Source organism: Triturus cristatus, chromosome 4_2, assembly GCF_964204655.1.
Source record: "Triturus cristatus chromosome 4_2, aTriCri1.1, whole genome shotgun sequence".
In the NCBI taxonomy this organism is placed as follows: Eukaryota; Metazoa; Chordata; class Amphibia; order Caudata; family Salamandridae; genus Triturus; species Triturus cristatus.
Window position 1 is genome coordinate 291,450,091 of NC_140586.1, and position 26,062 is coordinate 291,476,152.

The 26,062-nt window shown below is 46.7% G+C and overlaps 1 protein-coding gene across 13 annotated transcripts in view; it reads right to left on the bottom strand.

Annotated features, from left to right (window-relative positions):
* The window catches only part of RC3H1 (ring finger and CCCH-type domains 1), a 710,644-nt gene that overhangs the window by 168,974 nt on the left and 515,608 nt on the right, over positions 1–26,062 (bottom strand). For 11 of the 13 annotated variants that reach the window (XM_085601577.1, XM_085601575.1, XM_085601567.1 and 8 more), the window contains one exon: positions 8,605–8,704. In XM_085601577.1, the coding sequence (XP_085457703.1) occupies positions 8,605–8,704 (100 nt within the window). The remainder of the gene's footprint in view (positions 1–8,604; positions 8,705–26,062) is intronic. The other 2 variants (XM_085601579.1, XM_085601569.1) reach the window with 1 other exon arrangement.

Genomic DNA, 26,062 nt, shown 5'->3' on the forward strand with positions numbered 1-26,062 from the left:
AGAAGCAGGTAGTCTAACGCCTTCAGCTAGTATCTTATTAAAAAAGTGCCGTCATGGTTGTGATTATTACCTCTCCTAGAGATCTATATAATTCCACTGGGAGCCCATCGGGCCTTGCGGCATTACCACCCTTGCAGCCAGAAATGGCTTTCCTGACCTCCCGCTGAGATATATCCAGCTCCAGATTCTCGCTGTGTGGGTGTGGTGTGTGTGGGTGTGGTGGTGGTGGTGTGGGTGCGGTTGTGTGTGTGCGGTTGTGGTTGTGTGTGTGGTTGTGGTTGTGTGTGTGTGTGTGTGTGTGGTTGTGTGTGTGTGTGTGTGGTTGTGTGTGTGTGTGGTTGTGTGTGTGGTTGTGTGTGTGTGTGTGGTTGTGTGTGTGTGTGTGGTTGTGTGTGTGTGTGGTTGTGTGTGTGTGTGGTTGTGTGGTTGTGTGTGGTTGTGTGTGTGTGTGGTTGTGTGTGTGTGGTTGTGTGTGTGTGGTTGTGTGTGTGTGGTTGAGTGTGTGTGGTTGAGTGTGTGTGGTTGAGTGTGTGTGGTTGAGTGTGTGTGGTTGAGTGTGTGTGGTTGAGTGTGTGTGGTTGAGTGTGTGTGGTTGAGTGTGTGTGGTTGAGTGTGTGTGGTTGAGTGTGTGTGGTTGAGTGTGTGTGGGTGAGTGTGTGTGGGTGAGTGTGTGTGGGTGAGTGTGTGTGGGTGAGTGTGTGTGGGTGAGTGTGTGTGGGTGAGTGTGTGTGGGTGAGTGTGTGTGGGTGAGTGTGTGGGCGATTGTGTGGGTGAGTGTGTGGGCGATTGTGTGGGTGATTGTGTGGGTGATTGTGTGGGTGATTGTGTGGGTGATTGTGTGGGTGATTGTGTGGGTGATTGTGTGGGTGATTGTGTGGGTGATTGTGTGGGTGATTGTGTGGGTGATTGTGTGGGTGATTGTGTGGGTGATTGTGTGGGTGGTTGTATATGTGGTTGAGTGTGTGTGGTCGAGTGTGGTTATACGTGTGGTTGAGTGTGTGGTTGTAGTTGTGTGTGGTTGTGTGCGTTTGTGGTGGTTATGTGTGTGGTTGTGTGTGTGTGGTTGTGTGTGTGTGGTTGTGGTTGTGTGATTACACATCACATAATTACACTGTATTCAATACAACATAAATACACTCCACATACCACTCAGTACTACATAATTGCACGTCACACAATTACTCTCAACTTAATGCGAGATAAATACACTCCAGACAATACCACTCTGTGCCACATAACACAACACATAATTACACTGTACTCAATGCAACATAAATACACACCTTTCACTCAAGTTCGTGCTATATAAAAAAAAACAATTGCAATGCAATAGGTCTCACATTACCGAACCTTTGAGCTGCTATTGGTGTTGCATTATTATTAGCAATGCCAACAGCTCAAACTTTAATAATGCGAGACGTTGGTGTTGGTCGAATGGTTGGTTGAGGATAGAGCTTTGCACTTCAGGTTTAAAACCGGAAATGCGTAGCCACGCGTGCCTGCGGAGAAGGACGCTTGTGTTTACTGCTCTGGATGCCGTATCTGCCACAGAGAGCGCACCGGATGGAGGTGTTGGTGATAATTTTACCCTCCTGTATGAGGTCGTTGGCCTTATATTTGTATTTGTCCGGGAGGTGTTGGAGTAGGGACTCCAACTCATCATAGTGAGCCCTATTGTATCTGGCTAACAGGGCCTGAGTGTTTGTGATGCGCCAAATGTTAGCTGCCTGTGACGCTGTTCTTTTGCCAGAGGCGTCGAGGAGTTTTGACTCTTTGTCGGGCGGAGCTGCATCACCTGATGTCTGCGAATTAGCCCTTTTTCTAGCACTTGAGACCACCATGGAGTCTAATGGAACAGGGCCCTTAATGTAAGCTGGGTCTGTAGGGGCAGCTTTGTATTTTTTCTCAATTCTAGGATTGAGGACTCTAGCCCTGACAGGGTCCTTAAATACTTCTGTAGCGTGTTTAGTAACTCCTTTGAGCATGAGTAAAGTGGATGTGGACCTTTGGGTGGTGTCAAAAGTGTCCATTAAAAAATCCTCTTCGACCGGTTCTGTATGTAGGTCGACCCCGTGGTACTGGGCAGCCCGGTGTATCAGCTGATTAAAACCCATGGTGTCTTCTGGTGGGGAAGGCCTAGAGGGATAGATGACATCTTGCGGGACATTAGGCATATTATAGTCATCCCAGGAGTCAGGGGAACCTGGTGGACTGGGGTCCCCTAGTGGCAGGTCATTGTCACAGTCCCCTGTGTCTTCATATGTGTCGTCATTGTCTACTGGTGTAGGGGATGGCGTAGGAGAATGAGGTGGTTGGGGAGATGGAGGTGGAGAAGGGACCCTAAGAGGTGATGTGGCTATGTCCCTCTTTTTAGGTGGTGGAGCTGGTGCAGGCATGTCAAATGGTCTTTTTCTGGAACTCAGTCAATTGATCAGTTTTAGGGTCTTTAGTTAGAGTTTTTTGTTGAGGGTCTGGTTGAAAAAGGTCTTCTGAAGAAGGTTGGGTGTTCGGTGCTGAGTGTGTCGGCATCGAGGGCTTTTTCGGCGCCGGGTCCAGAGCGGTTTCGGACTTCGAGCCGTTTGGTTTACCAGTCTCTGTGTGCGTCTTCGGTGTCGATGTTTTTTTTGGCTCCGAAGAGTGCGAGTCCGAACTTTTGGGGTGTGGCTTCTTCGTCGGCTCTGAGTGTTTTCTCGGTGCCGGGGAGTTACTGCTTGGTGTCTTCAGTGCAGAGGGCTTCAGGGTGAAAGTAGCGGTCGGCTCGGAGGATGGGTGTGGCTTCTTTTTTGCTGCCGATGATTGGGTTTCGGCGTCGGTGGCAGGCAGACTCGAGCCGAGTCGCTGGAAGGCTTGGCAGGCTTCTTTGCCGGGCCCGAGGGCCGGACATGGGAAGCAGTGGGTCGGTGTGCACCTGAGCCCGAAGGTGAAGGTGAGACCGAAGCCTTTGTTATTGTAGGGAGGGGGGTCGACGTTTCTACTTACGACCCGTTGAGCTGGAGTCACTTAATCGATGTCGGAGTCATTGGCTTCGGAGGCGCTGAGGAGGCCTTCTTCGACCCGCTTCTCTGGCTCATTGACGCCCTCTTGGAAGATGTCGTCAGGGATCGAACTCGACATGCGAGACATGGTCCTTCGAGCTCGTCGATCCCGGATTGTCTTCTTCGAGCAGAAAGAGGCACAAGCTAGGCAGTCTCTGGCCTCGTGCTCGGAAGAGAGGCAGTGGTTACACACCTCATGCAGATCGGTGTGGGGAAACTTCGACCCACATCGAGGACACTTTTTGAAAGGCGTTCTTTCCATGAGCCAGATGCCAAGGCTCAGGTCGGCCCGAAGGCCTTCTTCGACGACTGGAATCGAAGACTTGTAGAGATGCGCGCCAATTAGGATTCGTGATCGAGACAATACCTGTGAAAAGGTGAAGGATTGCGCGTCGAAACAGGAATCGGTAACGGTTCCGAAATAGAGCGCGAGAAACACATCCGAGCCCGATGGCGGAAAAAAACAATCTGAGGATGGATCTGATGCCCATGCGCACTATGATCCTAACGAGGAGTCACCTACCTCGTGACTTTCAAAGACTTTCCAGGACAAAAACAAGTGCAAACATCTGGGCCCAACACCAGATGGCGATCTATGCACTCATATGCCTCGAACATCTAGTATTTAGGGGCACAACTGAACCTTGCTTCCTCAGATCCAGACAAGAAACAAGAAAAGAAGAAGGACTGAATAGCCGTGCAGCAGCTAACAAGAGGAATACGCCCACTAACTTAGCCCCAGCCCCACCTGCCTGTCTCTCTCTCGAACCTGCTCCTGAGAAATCCCGGTGTGTCCTGCAGCCAGCAGCTACAAATACCCCGGAGGGCCTGCCTGACTTTACTTCGAGACTGCTTCTCCCGTGAACACCGGATTTGTTCATTGCAACCTCTGGCAGTAGCCGGAAACCGCGAATCGGTCCCACTCTGCACCCGCCGTCTACGGCCCGAGCTCGAGTGGGCAAACACCACGAGGTCACCCCAGCGATCCTGAACCGAGATCCTGCAAACCCTGACCTACCTCAAGCCGACGCCTACAGACTAAATCCAGAAGGCCCCCCCTAACCGCGACCAGGAGCTGGTAAGATCTGACCCCAAAAGGCAGCCTTGCACCCGACGACCCACTGCCTTGTGTGCCCAAACCAAAGGTGCCTAAACATCACTAACTTCCCTCTCGAAGTGGTGGTCGCACCAAGAAGACCTTCGTCCCCAAGCCTGCAGTGTCTTTCCGAACCAGAGTTTCTCCATTGAAAACAGGGCGTCAGACGTTGAAACAGCACTCTGCACCCAGCCGCCCTAGTGCCGCTGAGAGTGCACCTTTGGTGCTACTTTGTTTCCCCATTTGCCCTGAGCTAAAGTCCAGGAGCTTTGCTCCCACAGCCAAGTGGCCTGCTAGTCAGCAGCCACCAACTGAGGCCCCCTATCCCCCATTGGATAACATTGGGCCTCAGCACTCTGCACCCGGCCACCCTAGTGCCGCTGAGGGTGTAACTAGAGTGCATCCTTGGCCCTGGGGACCCCTGAGTCTACCCCCAGAACCTCAACTCCCACTACCAAATACTTACCTCAAAACTGAGAACACTATTTTCCTCCATAGGATAACATTGACTGTTTTTCTGTGTAAAGTTTTTAAGTGTGGAGTTTGAGAAACTAAAGAAATTATTTAAAATTGCATAATCTAACAAAAACGATTTTACTTACCTGTTTCCAGGACATGTCCCAGAGTAGTATCTAGGTATACTACTCTGTGTAAGCCTAGCAATCTCAAAAGTTACTTACTTGCTATTTTACTAAAAAGCCTATTCAAGTCTATGTACTGTATTTACTAAGTATTGCATATACAATCATTCAAACTGTATTTCAATTGCATTACTACTGTATAGTACTTATTGCTTACCTGTGCCCGGCTTGCTTGGTTCTAGAAAATAAAATAAAGAATATTTTTATACAAAAACAATGCTTAACGCTGTCCTCTGATACTGCCTTACTGCTCAACCACACTGCCACAATAGAGAGTAAGGTTCCATCTAATTTTACCTCTGCCTACCTTTGGGGGTTCCACCGGACTCTGCACACAATACCTCACTTTGGTATAGTATATACAGAGCTAGCTTCCTACAGATTTCAATTAACTAAAATAAAAGACTGACAAAACTCACATGGACTGAACACTCCATTGTCCACTTCAGCATCTCCAGCCCCCTCACTGCCAACCCTAGATGCCCAATGCCCCCCCACCGGAGGTGGCACAAAATAGAGACCAGCTGGCCGAACGCCCTCAACACCTTCAACCCTGCTACTGCCACCAACCTCGAACAGGGAGTGAAAAACTTCAATGCCTGGATAACCAATTGTGCAGACAGCATTGTCCCCATCACGAGTAACATCCAGAGAAAATCCTCCAAAAAGGCCAGCTGGTACACCCAAGAATTCAGAACAGCGAAAAGGGACAGAAAACAGTTGGAGGAGATGGCACACCAGCAGACACCTCTGACAGGGCAGCCTTTAAGACCTCCCTCTAACCCCGCCTGCTGATGGCAACAAAGAAGACAGCCCTTGCTGCATGCATCAAAACCAGTAACACCACCACAAAGGACTTTTTCAACATCGTTAAGCAATTCTCCAAACCAGCTGCGAGTGAAAACACAATATCCTCACAGGAGCCGTTTGACAGCCACACCCGTTTCTTTCACATCAAGATCACAACCATATACAGAAACTTTGAACCTCAACCCACACCTACAGACTTACTCCACAGATAAGCCACTACGGTAACCAACACGAACCACACACGGGTCGCCTAGAACATCCTCTCTACCCAGGACACCACCTCCACCATGAAATCCATCCACTTGGGAGCTCCCACAGACCCATGCCCGCATCACATCTTCAACTTCGGAAACCAAAGAATCAACATAGAACTCACCATCCTACTCAACACCTAACACCATCGCAACATTTCCCGACGCCTGCACTGGAAAACCATATCCTACCCCTCTGCCGACACCAGGGAAACCAAAAACTACCAGCCAATCTCCCTGCTCACATTACCAGAGACGGTACTGAAAAAGATTGCCAACCATCAACTCACGACACATCTCGAGTAGAATCAGCTATTTGACGCCTCCAAATCCGGCTTCCGCAGCAATCACAGCATTGAAACCACCCTGATTGCAGCCACCTTCTACATCTGAATCTTCTTAGAGGAGAAACAGCAGCTTTAATCCTCCGCAACCTCTTGGCAGTCTTCAAAACAGTATCCCACCACACGCTGATCGAAAGACTCCACCACATTGGCATCCGAGGGAATGTGCTCAGATGGAGCACCATGATGGCTTCACTAAACCCAGGAGCGTTTGGTACCAAACAACTCCTTGGAATAAATCCCCAGTGATGCCAGTGTGAGATTTATTAAACGATGTACTCAGAGGGCACCTTAGAGGTGACCCCTGGAAGCCTACCGACCCTGGTGTGGTCACGGATTGGCTTTAGGCAGCCTGCCACACACAGACCAGTTTCTAGACCCCTGGGCGGAGAGCCTCTGCTCTCTGGGACCAGAAACAATGCACATCATGGGCAGAGAAGTCACACCTCACTCCAGGATTGGGGGCAGTACTCGAAGGGGGATATTCAAAGACCTGAAGGCTTTGTAATGTGCCCCACAGCCTCTGCTGCTAGCAGCAGATGGCAGCCCACAGTTTACACTCTGATTGGGGGGGGGGGGGGGGGGGGGGGGCAGCGGGAAAGCTCAGAAAGACTAGGTGGTGTGCTCATCTCTGGCAGCTCCACATCTCTGGTGGAGGAGTCGAAGTTGAGCTCACTTTTCAATCCCCGCCATCTTGAAGATGAGGGGACTCTTCCAATCAGGGCTAGGATTATTCCCTCTCCCATCGGATGGTGGCATAATAGAGGGTGTAGTCACCAAAGGTGAGGTGCCCATTGGCCGTACATGTTACTCCCATAACACGCCCCCTAAAACTAGTATTTAGGAGACTCCCTCAAACCTTGAAGTTAGATACCTGCGACCTAAGGGGGACGAAGACGACGCCATGCAGCCAAGTCTGAAGACTACTATTTACTTGGCTCCAGCACTAAAGGCCTGTCTCCAGCTTCAGAGACCCTGCGAGAAGACTATGCCTGTCCTGCAGCCAGCAACGTCCAGAAACCCTAGGAAGACTGCCTGAACTTTGACAAACCAGAAGTCAAGATGACAGCGGTTCTGTCCCCAATAATCTAACACCAAGGACCCCGTGCCAGCTGCAACAGCGAGTCCTGACCACTCTGCACCAGAAGCATATGGCTCTTTTCCAGGTGGCCCAACGAGGCAGAACAGGTTCCCCAGCGATCCTGACCCCAAGTCCAGCATTGTCTGAACCCTTCTGGACTCCACTAGGACGCCTCCAGCCTGAATCCAGACGTTCATCCTGACTGCGACCGGATCCGGTAAGAAGAATCAGACGTTTAAAGGCACCCCTGAACCCGAAGCCCCTAGGTCTTGGTGAGCAGAACCGACAGTGTACCCAGGACCCCCTACATCTCTTCTTACCTCTGCTGTCGATGGTCTCCCTCCTGCAACTTCTGGTGCGATGCCTGCAGCCTGTTTGGCCAAAGCAAGTTCTCCATTGAAGAGTATTGGGCGCCCAACGCTCTATTTGCGCCCGGCACCCGGCAGCCCCTATGGCGATGGTGGTGCAGGTTTGGTACTCACCTGATCCTTGGTTCCGAAGAATGGAACTGTAAGTTGCGTACTTACCTGTTAAGTGCATCATTGTTTTCCTCCATAGAATAACATTGAACTGTTCAGAAATTGCACTACGTGTTGACTTTTGAAAGTCAAAAGTATTTTTATTTAGAAACATACTTATCTTATTGCAAAGATTTTGGACTTAAAATAAAACCACGTTTAATTTGATAAATTTGGTGTGAATCTCCTTTTTGAGTTGTGTGTCAGTTATGGTCATGTGTGTGCAATAAATGTCTTTCACTCATCTGTGCAAGGCCTAAGGCTTAACCACACTATTACTAATAGAGAATCTTGGGTTTACATTGTGCCCTGTACACTTCTGGGGTAATCTCTAGACTCTGTGGAAGGTATTACCACCTAGTGGTATACCATACACAGAGCCAGCTTCCTACACTGACTAACGCCATTTATTGAACAAAAAGAGCATTCCATGTGGGAGGAGCAAAGTACGAGAATTTTGAAATTGCCATTAAAAGTAATCTAACAATTTCAGGGAGAGAATAAAAGTGCAGCTCAGTTTTAGTTGTTTCCAGCTCACTTTCACCTCTGGAACTCCACTGCTTCTAGTCAAGTGATTCGGTCAGGAACACACTCTTTACTTTGCACAATAGGTCCAATATGGTCACGTGGAGGGCAAGGGTGACAGTGGTAGGACATGCTAGGATAGGTAACAGAGGCAAAGGCGGACAGTGGAAAGGCAGACAGTGGTAAGGCAGGCAACAACATAATGCACAACAGAACGTAAAGATATGAGATCAGAAAGGTTTTAAAAGGGAAAGAAGCAGAAGTTCCTCCTACCCCAGCAGGAAAAACATTATGATTTTGTACCTCCATTCCTCTCATCTGGGCCTGCTGGTTGATCTGATGATTGAGCTGCTGTAATTCGAGACGTAGTTGTTCCCTCTCAGACGTGGGTATTCTCTCCCTGCTGAGGATTTGATAGAATGACATGAAATGCGAAAGATCAAAAATAGTTGTGTGTCAAAAATAACATACATTAGGTGGACTGAGGTAATTCAAAGAGAAAACTCAACAGACCTAGAAGGAGTACTCAGGCATGCTCCACCACCAAGAAAAAAGGATTCAAAGAATACAACCAACATCACTTCCTAAAAACTGCAACCCAATTCACACTTGCACTCTGTGTCAAAACCCAAGCATCCTCTTTTCAGACAAGTCTGCTCTTCTCCTCAAACTTCCTGGAAACAGAGAATCGTTGATAAAAACAGGCATTGACATAGACAATAGGTCTTGCCTTTGGCACCTTATAAGTGTTTAGTAATGCAGCACATTATCCTGGGTGCTTTGCCACTAGAGATTGAAGAGCTATACAATTACTACACACTGGGTCATGCAGTCTGATTTATGAATACATCCTTGTCTCAGAAAACATTTATGGGAGTGGCAGGTCTGAGAGACAAAGGTAGGCAAGAAAGGTGGGACAGGCAGAGGGAGTGAGTTTGGGAAGACCAAAAGGTGAAAGAAAGGGGGTCGCAGTGGTTTAATGGAGAAGCTAAAAACACCCGCATGGGGGGAGAGGAGGGTTACACGCCCTTCTATCCCTAAAACAGTTTATCCTAGAGCCTAAGATACACGAATCATGGGGGCAGTCGCCACACACTGCAGGTAGCCCATCAATTTGCATGAAACCACTGCAGAGGGATTGTGGGGTGAGACAGACTGGTGGGCGGAGAGAGAGAGTGAGAGAGAGAGAGAGTGAGAGTGAAAGAGAGAGAGAGAGAGAGAGAGAGAGAGAGAGATGTGCAGAGATCAGAAAGGAGACTTAAGAAAGTGAAGGGAACACGTGGTGAGATAGAGAGGGAAGGGAAGTCACAGGGAGGAGTGGGAGAAATGTGGAAGAGGCAGCATGATAATTAGAGGGAGAAAAGGCGAAGGGAAGAGACGCTGTGGAGCGAACTGCACAGCAACCAATATAAGTGAGGCCGATAGACTGGGAGATAAAGTGGAGAGAATGCATTTAGCAAGAAGGGAGGCAGATGGTACGATCACTCACAAAGAATAAGAGAGGCAGGTGTACAACGCATCTAAACCAAGACACGGAGTACCAGAAATCCAGGTATTTTGCCAAGAGCACATGTTGGGACTTGCAGGCCACACCAATAACAAGTAAAAACAAGCATTGGCATAGCCAATAGGTCTCGCCATTGGGACCTTATAAGTGTTTAGCCATGCAACAGTTAATGTTGTTGCAGTAAGGATATTGTGCTGCATAACTCAATACTTATAAGGTCCCAAAGGCGAGACCTATTGGCTATGCCAATGCTTGTTTCAATTACTGCCTGGCCATTAAAATAGATTAAGGAGCAGAAGGGGTGGAGTGTAGCGGGAATACAAAACAAAAGTCAGCTGGGTGCACTTTGATGAAGTGATGTGTATTGTGAAATGAATGCCTTGATGCCATTTACTTTAAATAAATGAAAAACACAAAAACCTGAACCTAGGGAGCACATTGAGTGAAAGACACCAACATTGTTTTCCCCATCTCTTCTCGACTTGGCTGCTGCCAGTGCTTCGTAATTGGACTCCTGCATAGAGTAAAATATGTGGAGTGGAAACTGTGTAGGCTTTCCAACCAATTAACTACGTGACAGCTGTGGTTAGAAGGAACATTAAATTCGCATTTTGCCAGGTGTACTTTGCTTTTCACTGAGACAGAAATTAGAAGCATATGATTTAATACAGCAGAAAACTAACAGCGGCAAATCAGAATAGAACTGAGCTGTCAAACTGAGAGGCTTGTGCGAGTAGCAGAAACAGTCAGTGTTTATGGGACACCAAGAGATCAGGGCTTAAAATCCATCAACGCCCTTCCCTGTGATGCCAATTCAACTCTCATTTAGCAAGTGTTTGTACAGGTTTTGCAGGTACTGGCATAAGTCACAAGAGCGTCTACTGAATTAGCTTGGGCGAGCTTTCCGGTGAGGTTATTAAAGTATTGGAGAGGCTGGAGACCGCCATTGCTGGGGGCGTGTTTACGAGGCTGTACCGGGGTGCGTGGGGAGTTACTCTTGGCCAATCTCCTATTGTGGGTCAGGTGGTACAACCATCTCCGTGCTGCGTTTAACAATCAGATGCGGCTACCCATGAGACATTTAAAGTGTAGCTACACGTCCACAAATCTTCATATAACACACTCTCCCTCCAGACATCCCTTGAAAGCCTTGCAATAAGGGGAGAAATGGGCTGCATGTGGGCTGCTTTAAGGATTGGGTAAATATCTCCAGGTGTGCACAGAAGAGCAGAGCAACCAAACTGTGCTAAAAAGTAGAAGTTATGGTAACATTGAGCTGGCTGGCACCTCCCGCGTGGACACAGGATCAGTCCTCTCTCTGCGAGGTGTAGGCAGGCATTTTAGGCATGTCACTGTGGCTGCGAGAGAGTGGTCACCTGTATCACTTTGCACGAGGAAGGTGAGATATGCCACTGTGTCTGCATGAGCGTAGTCAATTGGGATACTGCGAGTGCATGAGCATAGTTGTGCCTCTGAACCTGCGTGAGGTTAATGAGATGTGTCACTGTGCTGGCACGAACGGAGTAAGCTGGGATTTTGTGTCTGCACAAGGGTGGTGTCCTGTGTAACAGTGTCTGCGCAAGAAGGTTGCGCTGTAATACTGTGCTCTCTGTGCCACAGAGTTTGCACTAAGGTGGTGAACGGTGCCAGTGTGCCTGCTGGAAAACGATTGTGCCACTGACTGTGGGAAGGGTACGCAGGGGGCACAGTGGCAAATGGCAAGAGAAGCATGCATGGTACTGAAGTTGTACAACATGTATGCATACGATTTATGCGTTGGGCTGACGCCAGGGTCATCGGGCAAACTATCGTTTGAAAAGATTGAGGAGTCATTCGAGCAGAGAAGTAAACAGCGCATAGAACACTTGAAGTATGTAAACATGCTGTTATTAAATAAAGCATCATGTGAAAACAGTTAGCGAAAAACGCTCACCTGACAACTCTGCCGGTTCTAAAGCCAAATTGATTAAAATCCGCTTACCCGTATATAAGAAAAGAGCGTCCCTCGTCTGACTAACACGCTAGGGGATTTCCAATGTAATCGGAACTAAGGAAGCTCGCCAGAGTTTTGAATAGTGCACATAGAAAGAGGACTAACAGTTTATGACCAGATCGTGCGCCATGTTTGAAGAAACGGGTTTACGAATACGTGTATACAACATGCTGCAACATTGAATGTCAACTTTAAAAATAGCGTTTAACCTGCTGATATTATGGAAACCGATATCATGTGACAAGGCTATGACTATTGACTATTAAAACATGACTCAGTTGTAGAAAAACTGTGCGACACTACCCTTGATCTAGGTACCGTAGCAAAGTGATCACACTGAATTCAGATGATCAGTTTAACAAGCATTGGCCGCGCGGGCATGAAAGACGCGGCGGCACGGCCGTGAAAGTGATTGCGCGATGTAAGGGTGCCCGCAAGCGATGCGCTTAATGAGGAAGAGAGAGGAAAGCCAGATGGCGAGAGAGGGAAGCCAGATGGCGAGAGAGGGAAGCCAGATGGCGAGAGAGGGAAGCCAGATGGCGAGAGAGGGAAGCCAGATGGCGAGAGAGGAAAGCCAGATGGCGAGAGAGGAAAGCCAGATGGCGAGAGAGGAAAGCCAGATGGCGAGAGAGGAAAGCCAGATGGTGCCTGTGCGCGTAACCGCACGATTTAGGCCACACAAAGCGTGTGTTCGGATTTTTGAAGCCCACTAACTAAAAGTCTCGCCAGAGCAACGCATGCGCTGGCTCAGGCGAGACCTAAACAGAAGTCCCAGGAAAAGAAAACAGATGGCCTAGCCACCCTTATCATGACAGTAGGCATATTGGAAACAAGAGTGGTCATAGGAGAAAAAAGGGAGAAACAGGTGGGGGAAAGTCCAGTGAGAGAGAAGGATAATGTTATTTACCCAGTAAGCATCTGTTCTTGGCATGTAGAGCTGTAGATTCACATGCTTTGCATATTCCTGCCATCTAGTGTTGGGTTCGGATGTTTGCAAGTTGTTATAGTCTTCATAGAAGTCTTTCAAGTCAGGAGGTAAGGTGACTCCTCCTTTTGGTGATAGTGTGCATGTTCATCGACTCCATTGTTAGATTGTGTTCCCACAAGAGGGTGACAATGGAGTGCGTAAGTGTAGAATAGAGATGCCATGCATATGTAGGCAAGTAGGAAGAACTGCAAGAACTACAGGTGTCCGGGGAGGTGGGTGGGCGCATGTGAATCTACAGCTGTACATGCCAAGAACTGATTCTTACTGGGTAAGTAACATTTTCCGTCTGAGGCATGTGTGGTGTAGATACACATGCTTTGCATAGACTATAAAGCAGTATGCTCCCCAAGCGGTGGCAGTTGTTTGAAATAGTGTCTTAAGCACTGCCTGGACTACATTAGCTTGTTGTCTTACTAATACATCTACAAAATAGTGTAGTACTAACCAATCCAAATTACTTCAAACCATTTGCAGTATAACTTACATCAATGAAATTAAAACACAAACAGGATTACTTAAAATCCTTCACAGTGCATCTAACATTAAAAAGAGTTCACATGAGATTCTAACCGATTTTATTTCTGAGAAAAATACTATTTATGTTAAAAGGAAAAAGTTATATAAACAGTGTTGCGACAGAATTTGATGTATCATTTTAAAATGTGCCTTAATTAAATCAGCAGCAAGTTTATTTTCTAGGAAAGAGCTCGATACAGTTCAAGACTCCTCCGGTGTGGTCAGGACCTTCTTCTTCAGTAAGTCTAGTGCACGGCTCGTCCATATATCTGCCAAATCTAGCCAAGTAGGTCGGTAGGATGCAAAAGAATAGAACCAAATCGGCTTCTTTCACTGTCCGAACTCCTTTGCATAGCCACATTGGCTTTAGAAGCTTCTGACGAGACAGTAACAGGCCTGGGCAGCAAATGTAGGAGGGATTCTGTTTTAAAATTGCAAATTCTACAGTTGATTTTAAGATCAAGGGATTTCCACCCGGGATTTAGTTCTTTGGTTGGGAGGGGCACTAGTCTGGCCCACAAAATGTTTTTTAGGGCTTTCCTCCCCAATGCTTGGCTAAGGTAAGGCAAGGTTTTATGCTCCATGTAGGTTGCGATCAGCCCAGGTTGACCTCCTCCCATTTCATAATGTGCAAGGTCAGTTTTACCTGACAGTTGATAGCATTGTTTGTTGACTGCATTTTTGACGGCCGGGTAGTTTATGTCCTCATGACCCCAGTTCTGTATTGCCAGGTCCAGTGTTTCCATCGCTTTCTGCTTATAGAGTTGCCATGGGTTGATTGTCCCTCCGTAGATCGGTTTTAGCATGCTCTTCAAGCTTCCAGCGGTGGCTTTAAATAATTGGTAATAGTATTTTGCCTGCATACCCAGGCATTCTTTGTTTTGTTGCACCAGACCAAACTCCAAGCGAATCAGGCTATTACGAGCGTATTTTGGTAGCTTGAATATGTATGTATATGCCTGGCATTGTGCTTTTTCTAGCATACTTTCCATTTTGCCTGGTAATGCCTGCTGTGCGTACCCCACAATTGACCTTATTTTGGATTGTAGTACCTTTCTGATTGGGACTGTCGTTGGACTTTGCATTTTCTTGAATAATTTGCACAGAGCGCAAATTGTCGACAGTACTTTGGAGTTCATTTTAAGTGAATGTAGAGTCGCTTCACCAGAATTGCTTAGCCAGCACCCAAGGTAATTATAGGATTTCGAAACAGAGATTGTCTCTTTACCCACGTACCATTTAAGTTGTGCTTTTTTTTGCGCAACGCCTGAAACTCATTACTTTGGTCTTATGAGAGTTTATACTTAAGTAATTTATCTTGTTGTAAGTATTTAAGGCATTTAGACCTCTTTGTAGTCCAAGTTTAGTATGGTCCATCACCACTAGATCGTCTGCATATTGTAATACTTGAAATTTGTTTGCTCCAATTTTAGGGATTGCAAGGTTGGCATTATGGAGCATCTTGCCCAGATCTGTTGTATATAGGTTAAAAAGTGTAAGGGCAAGTACGTATCCCTGCTTTAGGCCTCGATTTGTGAAGCACTTTTTTGTTTTAGTGTTATCTACTAGCTTGACTTTAATCCAAGTATTACTATAGAGTGAAATAATGGATCTGAGGAGCCCTCCTGGAATTTGCCAGCTGCGCAATTTAGTCCAAAGCTTGCGTTGAGGCACCCCATCAAAAGCTGCGGAGTAGTCTACAAAACGGGCGAAGACTGTTTTTTTATTTTTGACATTTGCTTGTTGGCTTAGGTACGATATGGCCACGATGTCATCAATTGTAGAGCAGCCTTTGCGATGCGACACCCTGTGTTTTTTTTTGGGGGGGGCTTTCATTATCTTCGATCCATCTGTTTAATTCTGTCAGTAGGGTGCCTGTGTAGGCTTTCCCTTCGATGTCCAGAAGGGCAATTAATCTGTGGTTTTTTGGTTCTGTATTGTCTCCTTTCTTGAATATTGGTTGCAAGAATGACCCGTGCTAGGAGTCTGGCACCCTAGCTTGTAGTCGGCATTCAATGAATAGGTTGGATAGAACTCTACCCCAGTGTATGCTGAGTCTTCTCTAAACATTGCTCCCGGTAGGCCATTGGGACCGGTGGCTCAGTTTTTTCTGATGTTTTTTTATTATTTTTTCAACGGCTGGGCTGCCTTGATCTTTACCCCTCGCAGATGTGAGCTCCACTTTGTTGTTTGTTCTATCCATAGGGCATTCTTCTATGCTTCTCTGGAGACAAGCACAAGCTGCACACTTTGTGTGAGTCGGTGCACGGATATTTCACGTGGCACCGGGGCCAGAATTTAAACAGAGTCCGATCCATTGACGAAGAGCTGATCTAGCGCGGATAGGCCTCGAAGGCCGCCCACAAAGTCTTTAGATCGCGAGTCAAATCTGATGTCGAACGATATGCCTGCAAGAGGGAAACGTGTACAGAACCAATACAATTGAGGGTAGAGATGATTGCGCGTCGAAGGGAACCCGAAGAACAGTTTTGAACCGGAGCGCAGCAATACACGTCCGAACTCTATGGTGGAAAAAAAACAATCTAGCAATGGAGTCGATGACCATGCGCACTATCACCAAAAGGAGGGATCACCTTACCTTGTGACTAGGAAAGACTTCTTCGACGAAAAACAACTTGCAAACACCCGGACCCAACACTAGATAGGAGTATGCAAAGCATGTGTATCTACAGCAGACATGCCTCAAACACTACGTTACTGGCTCAAAACCTATCTCTCGGTTTGGATCCATACCCAAGCACATTTACATTTTTTATGTAAATATTTTATTAGTTCAATATGTGCAGTTTAATAACTACAGGAAGTGCACGTCTTAAAATTATCAAAAAGACAACTTATGGCCCTGTGAGAAGTTAATTATGAGAATGTTTCAGGATTGGGCAAAGGGTGGTTTGTGAAGGGAAAAGGCAATTTTGAATTAAGTAGCACCTAGATTATACACCATATGTGGGGTATAATTGAAGATGCTTCAAAAAACTTAAAATGTTTGTCTTGTTTGGACACCAAAGCATCTTCCAAAGAAGAAAGCTTAGGTTTTGCTTACTTCAAAGTCATGATTAAGTCTCAGTTGATGTTTGCTGTACTCCTGAATTTTGGGAAATTCTGACCATTTATCAATCTTGCTTATGATGTTTTATAGAGCTCTAAATGTCATCCTGTGATCCTTCAGAGCGCAAACTCATCAAGTGAGAAATTGGGTTTAAGGGCAGAGGTTTCTTTAATTGTGGTTTCTCTATTGATTATCTTGTCTCAGGTGTACTGGGTCTTGTATTAGTCTTTAAAAATAAATGCTGGGAGGGCTGAGCAGCTTAAATCAACACTACCAAGCCCTATGAGAATCAGAGCTGAACTGGGGTTCAAACATGCCCTTATAACCCCTCTACCCAAACTCCTAGCACTCATACCTAAAACAACCACGAATCCACAATAACTGTAGAGATGTTTGCGGGACAGAATACAAGGCATTCTTAAACAAGCATTGCAATTTTTTTTATTTTTTTTTAAGCGGATGAGTGGGTGGAACATGGAAGCAACACAAGAGAGGGTGGTGGATAACAGCAATATGGGGAGGTAACAGCAACATGAGAGGGTGCGCAAAACCCAACAGGGGCTGGAGGGACCACTGCTGGGGAAAGTAATGAAGAGAAATACATCAGTAACTGAATGAGTGAGAAGTACTTGGGTAACAACACAGAGTGCATGGAGTGCTTGACACAAAGGAAACAAATGAATTATTAATTAAATGGGTTACAACAAGGTTATTAAACTGCATTGGGCTCTTCAGCTAACGGTGGCATTACCATGTATGGCAGTGAAGGTCCGCTGTATTCATATGCACAGATTTTCCCACAAAGCCTGGGTGTACTGCTGCAGCATGTGTTAATATTCGGGAGCCCCAGAGTGAACTGTATATGGGAGTGACAAAAGAATATGAGGGGCTCAAGGCTAACATCATGGAGGCCTTGGTTTTGGAATTTACGGACCTCGCAAGCTCGTACCCCTCTGTCGGCCACCGGAGGCGCCTGGCCTGCGGTCAAAAAGTCTTCTTGGCTCTCCAGATCATGGGCAGAGAGCTGCAACTTCCTTTTCCTTCCAAAAAAGGGGAAGAAAACAACCACACATCCCCAGCCCTCAGATATTAAAAAAAGGGTGAAGCGAGCGTTTTCAAATAAGAGGTGCGCGGCAGCCATTGACTGCTTGCTCAGACGACAAGAAAGGTGCGCGGCCATTGTGAAAGTATAAGCAGGTGCCGTGCATAAACATTAGCGATACCAAAGGGGATGATGGACGGAGCGTTTGAGCAAATCAAACACTCACCCCCAGTCAACTGAACTGGGGTGGTGGAGTGAGCTAAAGAATGATGATGGATTAAACCCAGATCAGTTGACTGGGGGTGAGTGTTTGATTTGCTCAAGCGCTCCGTCCATCATCCCCTTTGGTATCGCTTTGTTCACCCGAAGTTGGCAGGGTATGCCCAGACGTGGGTACCTTGCTCACTTTGCCACTGGATTCAAGATAGCCTGGCTGATGAGGGTTATGAATCCGAAACCGGTCCCAGGATGCTTGTTTCTGGTCCAGGGAAGACATGGCTTGGCAGTTCGGGCTGGACTGTTCCCATGAGGTACAGGGTCAGACTGATTAGCATATGGCCATGTCTGAACTGGGGTGGCAGAGTGGGCTAAAGAACGGTGATGGATTAAACCCAGATCAGTTGACTGGGGGTGAGTGTTTGATTTGCTCATACGCTCCGTCCATCATCCCCTTTGGTATCGCTTTGTGCTGAAACATTAGGCACGGCGCCTGGGGACAGGACAGGGTGACGGGCTGAGAGCCACGGGCACCATTGTTAAAAGTGTGCACCTGAGTTATAGATAAAGCTCGGCACGCGCTCAATTTTTTTTTTAAAAGCAGGCAACGTGTTAAAGATAAATTACGGTGTGTGTTTTGAAGTACAATAAATGTTTTAGCTACACGATGGCTCCTCGCATCATGCCGCTTCTTTTGCAAGTTGGAAGCTGTAAACTTTAAGGTGTGCCCGTTGTTATAAAAACAAGGTTTTGAAAAAACGAGACCTTACTGACAACAAGCACGGAATCGAAACCAGTGGTGCGCGCGCACCACAGAGGAGCGGGGGCGAGGCAGCAAAGCGAACGCGCGCTAATCAAACACATGTTTATAATTAAAACCAAATGCCGCTGCTGCGCGTAACAGACACCAATAGGCCACGGGCGGTTACATTTCTAAAGAAAGCTGGGACATGCAACCGCCTTTCCCCAATTGCGTGCTGTCTTTTTTAAACAGATGCACGCAAAAGCCAACTGCAGCAGACCAAAACAAAAGAACACGCACAGCGTGTGGTCAGCTTTCAGAAGCCCCTACATGAAGTCTCGCTGCGCCAGCAATGCTGCGCACTGCAACGCTAGGCGCGAGACCTACCAAAGGGCAGCATGCAGCAACCCCAGCAGTAGGCTATAACACACTATTCTGGCTCTACAATGGGTGCTTCCCTAACCATGAGCTTACTGTAAAATAATTAACAGTGTACAATGGCAATCTTTAAAATAAAAGTATCTGTTTAACTCTTCAACCTCAATATCCTGTTACGCACTTTAATATTCTAGAGAGTCCCGAGTATTTCAATTTCTTGTATTTTCAGAAGAATGGTTTTTATAAAGTGCTGCAAGGTAGGATTTATCTACTATTTGTAACTGTTCAAAAGCATTAATTTTTCCGTTAAATAGATTGCTTAAGATCTATAAAGCTTCACAGTTTGGGAAGCCAGGAAATTCAGGAAATGTTACAAAGGGGTACAAGACAAGTCATAACTCATATTCTCTGTTCAGAAACAGTTGAAAATATGTTTTAAAGTAACAAAAGTTATTTCCAGACAGTAGCTTCTTAACAGGCACAGCTTGCTGCCTTTATGCGATCAATGACTCGCTGAGAGACACAATCACTTCACCAGCCCAGAACAATGGCCATGGCCGGCCGCAATGCTGACGTCTCGCATTAATTGGACAGCTTAATTAGACTTGAACTTTGCATCAGCCCCCTTCCTTGTACACTCACAAGCCTTATGCACAATTAGGAAAAGGCAGGTTCCCAGCAGAGCTGCTCAGCAAGCGAGAAGGTCGCGAAACCACACAAGCTAGGAGGACAAACAAGTCTTCAATGCAGAGACTACATGAAATTACACTGATTTATTCCCAAGGCTTAAATGCATTACAGTGGTCTTGAAAACAGTATGTCGCATTAGATCTGGGCACTGGGTGTGAAAAACCACCAACTAATTAAATAACTTGCAACTCTCATATTTTCAGCTGCTTTCAGAGCGTTCAAATTATCAGTCTGTGTTTTATGCCACCTTTTGCAGTACACTGCAGGGCAATTAAAAGTTATGTAGCGTTGGGAATTGGACAGCTGCTTTTAAAAGGGTCTCACCACATTGGTCTTAGAACTATTTTCCTTGTTAATAGGTTTTATTGCACTTACTTCTGGACATTAAACCTAATTTTAAAAAGATGTAGAGATACGCAACTCGATCAGTTGCTGAATGAAGTTCGAAGAATTTAAAAGCATATTATTACAAACATTTGCAATGCAATAGGTCTTGCATTTACAAGAGTTTAATCTATTGTCATTTACAATGGCAATAGCTTAAACTCTTGCAAATGCAAGACCTATTTCACTTCAAAGAAGGGACCGCCATTGTCCCAGGGCTCCTTGAAAGCGCACTTGGCGAGGAAAGCACGTGGTGCCTGCAGTAGGAGAAACCCGTTAAAAAAACAGGAAAATGCTGCTTACCAGTATGCATCTGTTCTTGGCATGTAGAGCTGTAGAATTGTATACTTTAGCATAGATCGTCATCTGGTGTTGGGCTCGGATGTTTGCACTTTGTTTTTGTCGAAGAAGTCTTTGTAGTCACGGGATAGGTGACTCCTCCTTATGGGGATAGTGCGCATGGGCATTGACTCCATGTTCAGATTGTTTTTCGCCATAAAGTGTGATGATGGAGTTAGTAAGAGTATAGAAGAGGATGTCCATGTGATTTATCTGAATAAGATAATGCTGCAAGAGATAAATGTACCCGGGGAGGTGGGTGGGCGTATACAACTCTACAGCTCTACATGCCAAGAAAAGATGCATACTGGTAAGTAGCATTTTCCGTTCGAGGCATATGAGCTGTAGATTGTATACTTTAGCATAGACTGTAAAGCAGTTGCATCCCCTTTAGCGGTGGCAACCTGTATCTGTTGCAGAAGTGTTCTTAATACAGCCTGGCCCACTGTAGCTTGTTGCTTTGCTTGCACATCTACACAATAGTGTTTAGTGAAAGTATGCGGTGTAGACCAAGTTGCTGCTTTGCAGATGTCATCTAGGGGAATGTTCCCTAAGAATGCCATAGAAGCCCCTAGTTTGCATGTGGAATGAGCTCTAGGGGGGATAGTTAATGTGTGTTTAGCTTTAAGATAGCATATTTGGATGCATTTAACAATCCACCTTGCAATACTTGTTTTTGAAATGGGATTGCCTTTGTGAGGTGGGGAGAAAGCTACAAAAAGTTGTTATATTTTTCTAAAACTTTTAGTTCTTTTGATGTATTAGAGTATTGCTCTTTTAATGTCTAGCGTGTGGAGAGCGCGTTCTGCTACTGTGTCTGGTTGAAGGAAAACTACTGGAAGTTCAAACGACTGATTAAGGTGAAAGGCAGATGCCACTTTAGGTAGAAATTTTGGATTAGGCCTAAGAAACACTTTACTATGGTGTATTTGTAAAAATGGTTCTTGTATGGTTAATGCCTGGAGTTCACTCACTCTTCTAATTGATGTGATAGCTACAAGGAAGGCTACTTTCCAAGTAAGGAACTGCAACTCACATTTGTGTAGAGGTTCAAATGGGGGACCCATGAGTCTAGTGAGGACTATATTGGGGTTCCATATAGGAGAAGGTGGAATTATTCTATCAAGTCCTTCCATAAAAGCTTTAATAGCGGGCACTCGAAACAATGATAAATGTGGTCTGTTTTGGAGGTAAGCAGCAATTGCAGCAAGATGTATATGCTAGGTTAAATTGTTGAAGATGCAAACGATAAGATAATATTTTGGATTGAAGCATCTAGTGGATCGATTTTGTTATTTGTACAATAAATGACAAATCGCTTCCACTTTGCTGCATAGCATGCTCTAGTAGTAGGACGTCTAGCTTCTCTAATGACGTTCATGCAGTCTGGCGGGAGATTGAGTTAGCCAAACTCTAGGACTTCAGGAGCCACATTGCGAGATTGAGTTGGTTGGGATCTGGGTGTCTTATCTCTCTGTGGTTCTGAGTGAGGAATTTGGGGGGGAGAATTGTAGCTTTAGATGAGGCACTACTGAAAGTTCCAACAGGGTTGTGAACCATGGTTGGCGTGCCTATGTTGGAGCAACTAGGATCATTGTGAGGGAGTGTTGTCTGAGCTTCCGAACCAGTAACGAAATGAGTGGGAGAAGCGGAAAAGTGTATGCAAATCTGCCTGACCAGTTCATCCATAGCGCATTGCCCTTGGACAATGGGTGTGGATATCTGTAGGCGAAGCTTGGGTATTTTGCGTTTTGGTGTGTGGCGAACAGATCTATGTCTGGATGACCCCACATTTGAAAGAATAGAAGAAGAACTTGAGGATGAAGTTCCCATTCGTGGATCTGCTGTGTTTGACAACTGAGCAGATCTGCAATCTGATTGTGTACTCGTAGCAGATGTTCTGCGAGGAGGTAAATGATTTGAGGAATGGCCCATCTCCATATGCTTTGCGATAGTTGTGAAAGCTGAAGAGAGTGTGTCCCTCCCTGCTTTTGTTTGTAATACATTACTGTCATGTTGTCTGTACGGATTAAGACAGCTTTGCCTTTTAGCAAGAGTTGGAAAGACTGTAGTGCTAGAAAGATTGATAGTAACTCCAGATGATTTATGTGGAGTTGTGTCTGTTGATGGGTCTATACACCCTGAACAGTTTGGTTTTGGAGATGAGCTCCCCAGCCGGTGAGCGATGCGTCTGTGGCTAGCACTATCTGTGGAACCGGGTCGAGGAACGGCCGCCCTTTGGATAGGTTTTTTGTATTACACCACTGCAGCGAGCAATGTGTGCGGCTGTCCACTAACACCAGATCTGTTAACTGTCCTTGAGCTCGGTTTCACTGATGTGCTAAACATTCCTGTAAGGGACGCATCCGAAGTCTTGCATAAGGAATGATGAGGATGCAAGAGGCTATCATCCCTATTAGCTGCATAAACACTAGAGCTAGAAAGGAGTGTTGAGGTTGGAACCTTGATATGAGAGCTGGCATGCTGGCTATCCGGACTGGATTGAGGTATGCAAGGGCTTTTGAGGTATCTATAGTGGCACCTAGATACGAATGAGGTGAGATGGCTGAAGGTGTGACTTGGGTGGGTTTATTGTTAATACCACGTCATGGAGCGAGAGAGGGACAGAGCGACTTGGCTTTTATGAGCCAGTCGTCGAGATAAGGAAACACTTGAATGTGTTGTCTGAGCAAATGAGCTGCGACTACTGCAAGAAATTTAGGGAAGACTCTGGGTGCTGTAGTCACTCCGAATGGGAGGACTTTGAATTGATCGTGCTCTCCGTACACTACAAACCGCAGATATTTTCTGCGAGCGAGGTGAATGGGAATATAAAAGTAGGCGTCCTTGAGGTCTAGAGTGGCAAGGAAATCGCTCTGTTGGAGCAGTGGGAGAACCTGTTGAATGATCATGTGGAAGTGGTCCGACTGTATGTATAGGTTTAACAGTCAGAAGTCCAGTATTGGCCTGCGAGTACCGTCCTTCTTCGGGCTTAGAAAGTAAAGGGAGTAAACCCCTGTTTCTTGATGAGGTAAGGGGACCGGTTCTATTGCGTGTTTTTGTAATAAGGAGAGAACCTCTTGTTTTAACAGCGTCAGATGTTCTGTGGACATTGGATGTTGTTTGGGGGGTATGTATGGGGGAATTGAAGTGAGTTCCAGGCAGTAACCATACTGGATAATTTGTCTTACCCACTTGTCTGTGGTGATGGAATTCCAGACAGGCAGGAACTGTGATAGTCTTCCCCCAATTAGAGTGGAATGGTCAGGTGAGTGGGGGAGTTACTGTTTTGTAGTAGGAGAGGTGCGGGTGTTATTACAGCGGCCTCAACCTTTGTTGTTGTTACCTGTATAGCCTCCACTGAAATAGCCTCTGTTAGGGGAGGTTTGAGTATTGTTTTTGTAGGAGGATGAGGTGTTGTCCGTCCCAATAGATTTAGAGGTGCCCATATAAAAGGAGCAACGAAAAGAACCTCTAGGGGTTGTTGCCTGCAGGGCTCCCATGGACTTAGCAGTTTGAGTCCTTCTTTATTTTCTTCAAGAATGTGTCTACAGTGGGTCCAAATAAGTGTTGTTGATCAAAAGGTTGATTAAGAATTGTGGACTGCACATCCTGTTTAAACCCAGATATGCGTAGCCATGCGTGTCTCCGTAGTAAATCGCTTGTGTTAACCGCACAAGATGCTGTGTCGGCTGCATCAAGAGCACTCTTTATAGGGGTGTTTGTAATGCACATGTTTCTACTTGTGTAACAATATATCTGTAAGAGACATTAGTTAGTGATAGATTCCTTACCTTAGAATATCCCCAGGCGTCAGACTGGATCTAGAAAGTTTTGCTAGCAGTACCCCTGCGCGTCAGTAGGTGGCATTGTGAGGCTCTGCGTCAGTCGCTGGCGTTGTAAGCGCCGAGATGACGTCACGGAGACTACTTAGGTGCCACCCATGCGCGCTGAGTCAGTTCTGTACATGACTTTCCGCACCAGGAACGGAGAGCCATGCAAGAAACTGACCACAGGTGCCAAGAAACTAGGGCCCTGAAAGGGATGACCTCAACCCTAGAAATCAGTTCTCAGAACGGGGAGGATGGATGGGGCGGTAAGGAATCTATCACTAACTAATGTCTCTTACAGACATATCGTTACACAAGTAGTAACTTGTGCATCTGAAAGAGATACGTTAGTGATAGATTCCTTACCTTAGAATAGATACCCCAGCAATACCAACCCCGGGGGTGGGTCTGCAAATAGATTACACCAGAAAGTCACGGAGAACAGAACGGAAAAAGAAGCCGTCTCTCCGGACTGCACTGTCAAGGCAGTAATTCTTGGTAAACGTGTGCAGCGAGGCCCACGTATAATGTCCTGCAAGGGGACGCCGCATCCCAAGGCAGTAGAGGCTGCCATCGCCCTGGTAGAATGGGCACGCAGCCCCACAGGAGGCTCCTTCTTAGCCAACGAGTAGCAGGCCTTGATGCAGAGAACGACCCACCAAGAGATGGTCTGCTTGTGCACAGCCCAACCTCTTTTGGCACCCACATAGCCAACAAAGATCTGGTCATCCACCCAGAACGGTCGTGTGTGCTGCAGGTAGAACGAAAGCGCACGTTTTGGGTCCAGACGGTGGAGCCTCTCTTCCTCTTTCGAAGGAGGCGGAAAGAAGGTGGGCAAAGTGATGGTCTGCCCGATGTGGAAGGGCGTGGCAACCTTTGGCAAAAAAGAAGGACGGGTCCTTAAAACTACCTTGTCCGGATGAACGGAAAGGAGGTTTGGAAGAAAGAACCTGGAGCTCACTCACTCTTCTGGCGGAGGTGATAGCTACAAGGAAAGCCGTCTTAAGAGTGAGAAGACGCAAAGGACAGGTATGAAGGGGCTCGAAGGGAGCGCACATCAGATATGTCAAGACAAGATTCAAGTCCCATTGAAGCATTATGAACGGCACAGGAGGAAACGTGTGCGTAATGCCTTTCAGGAAACGGTTAACAGGGGACTTAAAGAGAGAAGGTTGATCTGGAAGCCTGAGAAAGGCGGAGATGGCCGAAAGATAACCTTTGATAGTGCCCAGAGCAGAGCCCTGCTGGGCCAAGGACAGGAGGAACAGAAGGACCTTAGAAAGAGGGGAAGAAAGGGGATCCACAGACTTTGCTGTGCACCATGCAACAAACTTGTTCTACCGGCAGGCGTATACCCTCTTAGTGGAGGGACGCCTGGCTGCCAGAATGACATCACAGACTTCAGGAGGAAGATCGAAAGCTGTCAACTGTCGCCGCTCAATCTCCACGCATGGAGGTGGAGGCTGGACAGGTTCGGGTGGAGGACCGTCCCCTGCTGCTGCGACAGAAGATACTCCCGAAGAGGCAGTCGGATCGAGGGGATCGATCGCCATGCTGAGTAGCTCGGGATATCAGTACCTTCATGCCCAATCTGGAGCCACAAGGATGACTTGGGCCCGGTCGCACCAAACCTTCAGCACTCTGGGCAGAAGTGGTATAGGCGGAAAGGCGTACAATAGACCGCAACTCCACTCGAGACGAAAAGCGTCGCCTAGCGAGTGCCGCCTTGGAAATTCCAATGCGCAGAACTGATAACATTGCGCGTTCTCTTCGGTGGCTAATAGATCTAACCAAGGCTCTCCCCACTGCAGAAAGAGACCTTGCACCATGTCAGAGTGCAGATGCCATTTGTGATCCATCAAGCACCGGAGGCTGAGTTAGTCCGCCCTGGCGTTCAGAGAATCTGCCAGGTGTTGAACCACCAGGGTAACGCCTTGATGTTCCAGCCATGTCCAGGGGCACTGAGCCTCCTGACAGAGTCCAGGACCCAACCCGCCCTGTTTGTTGCAATACTACATCGCGGTGGTGTTGTCTGTGAACACCTGCATCACACTTACCCGGACAGA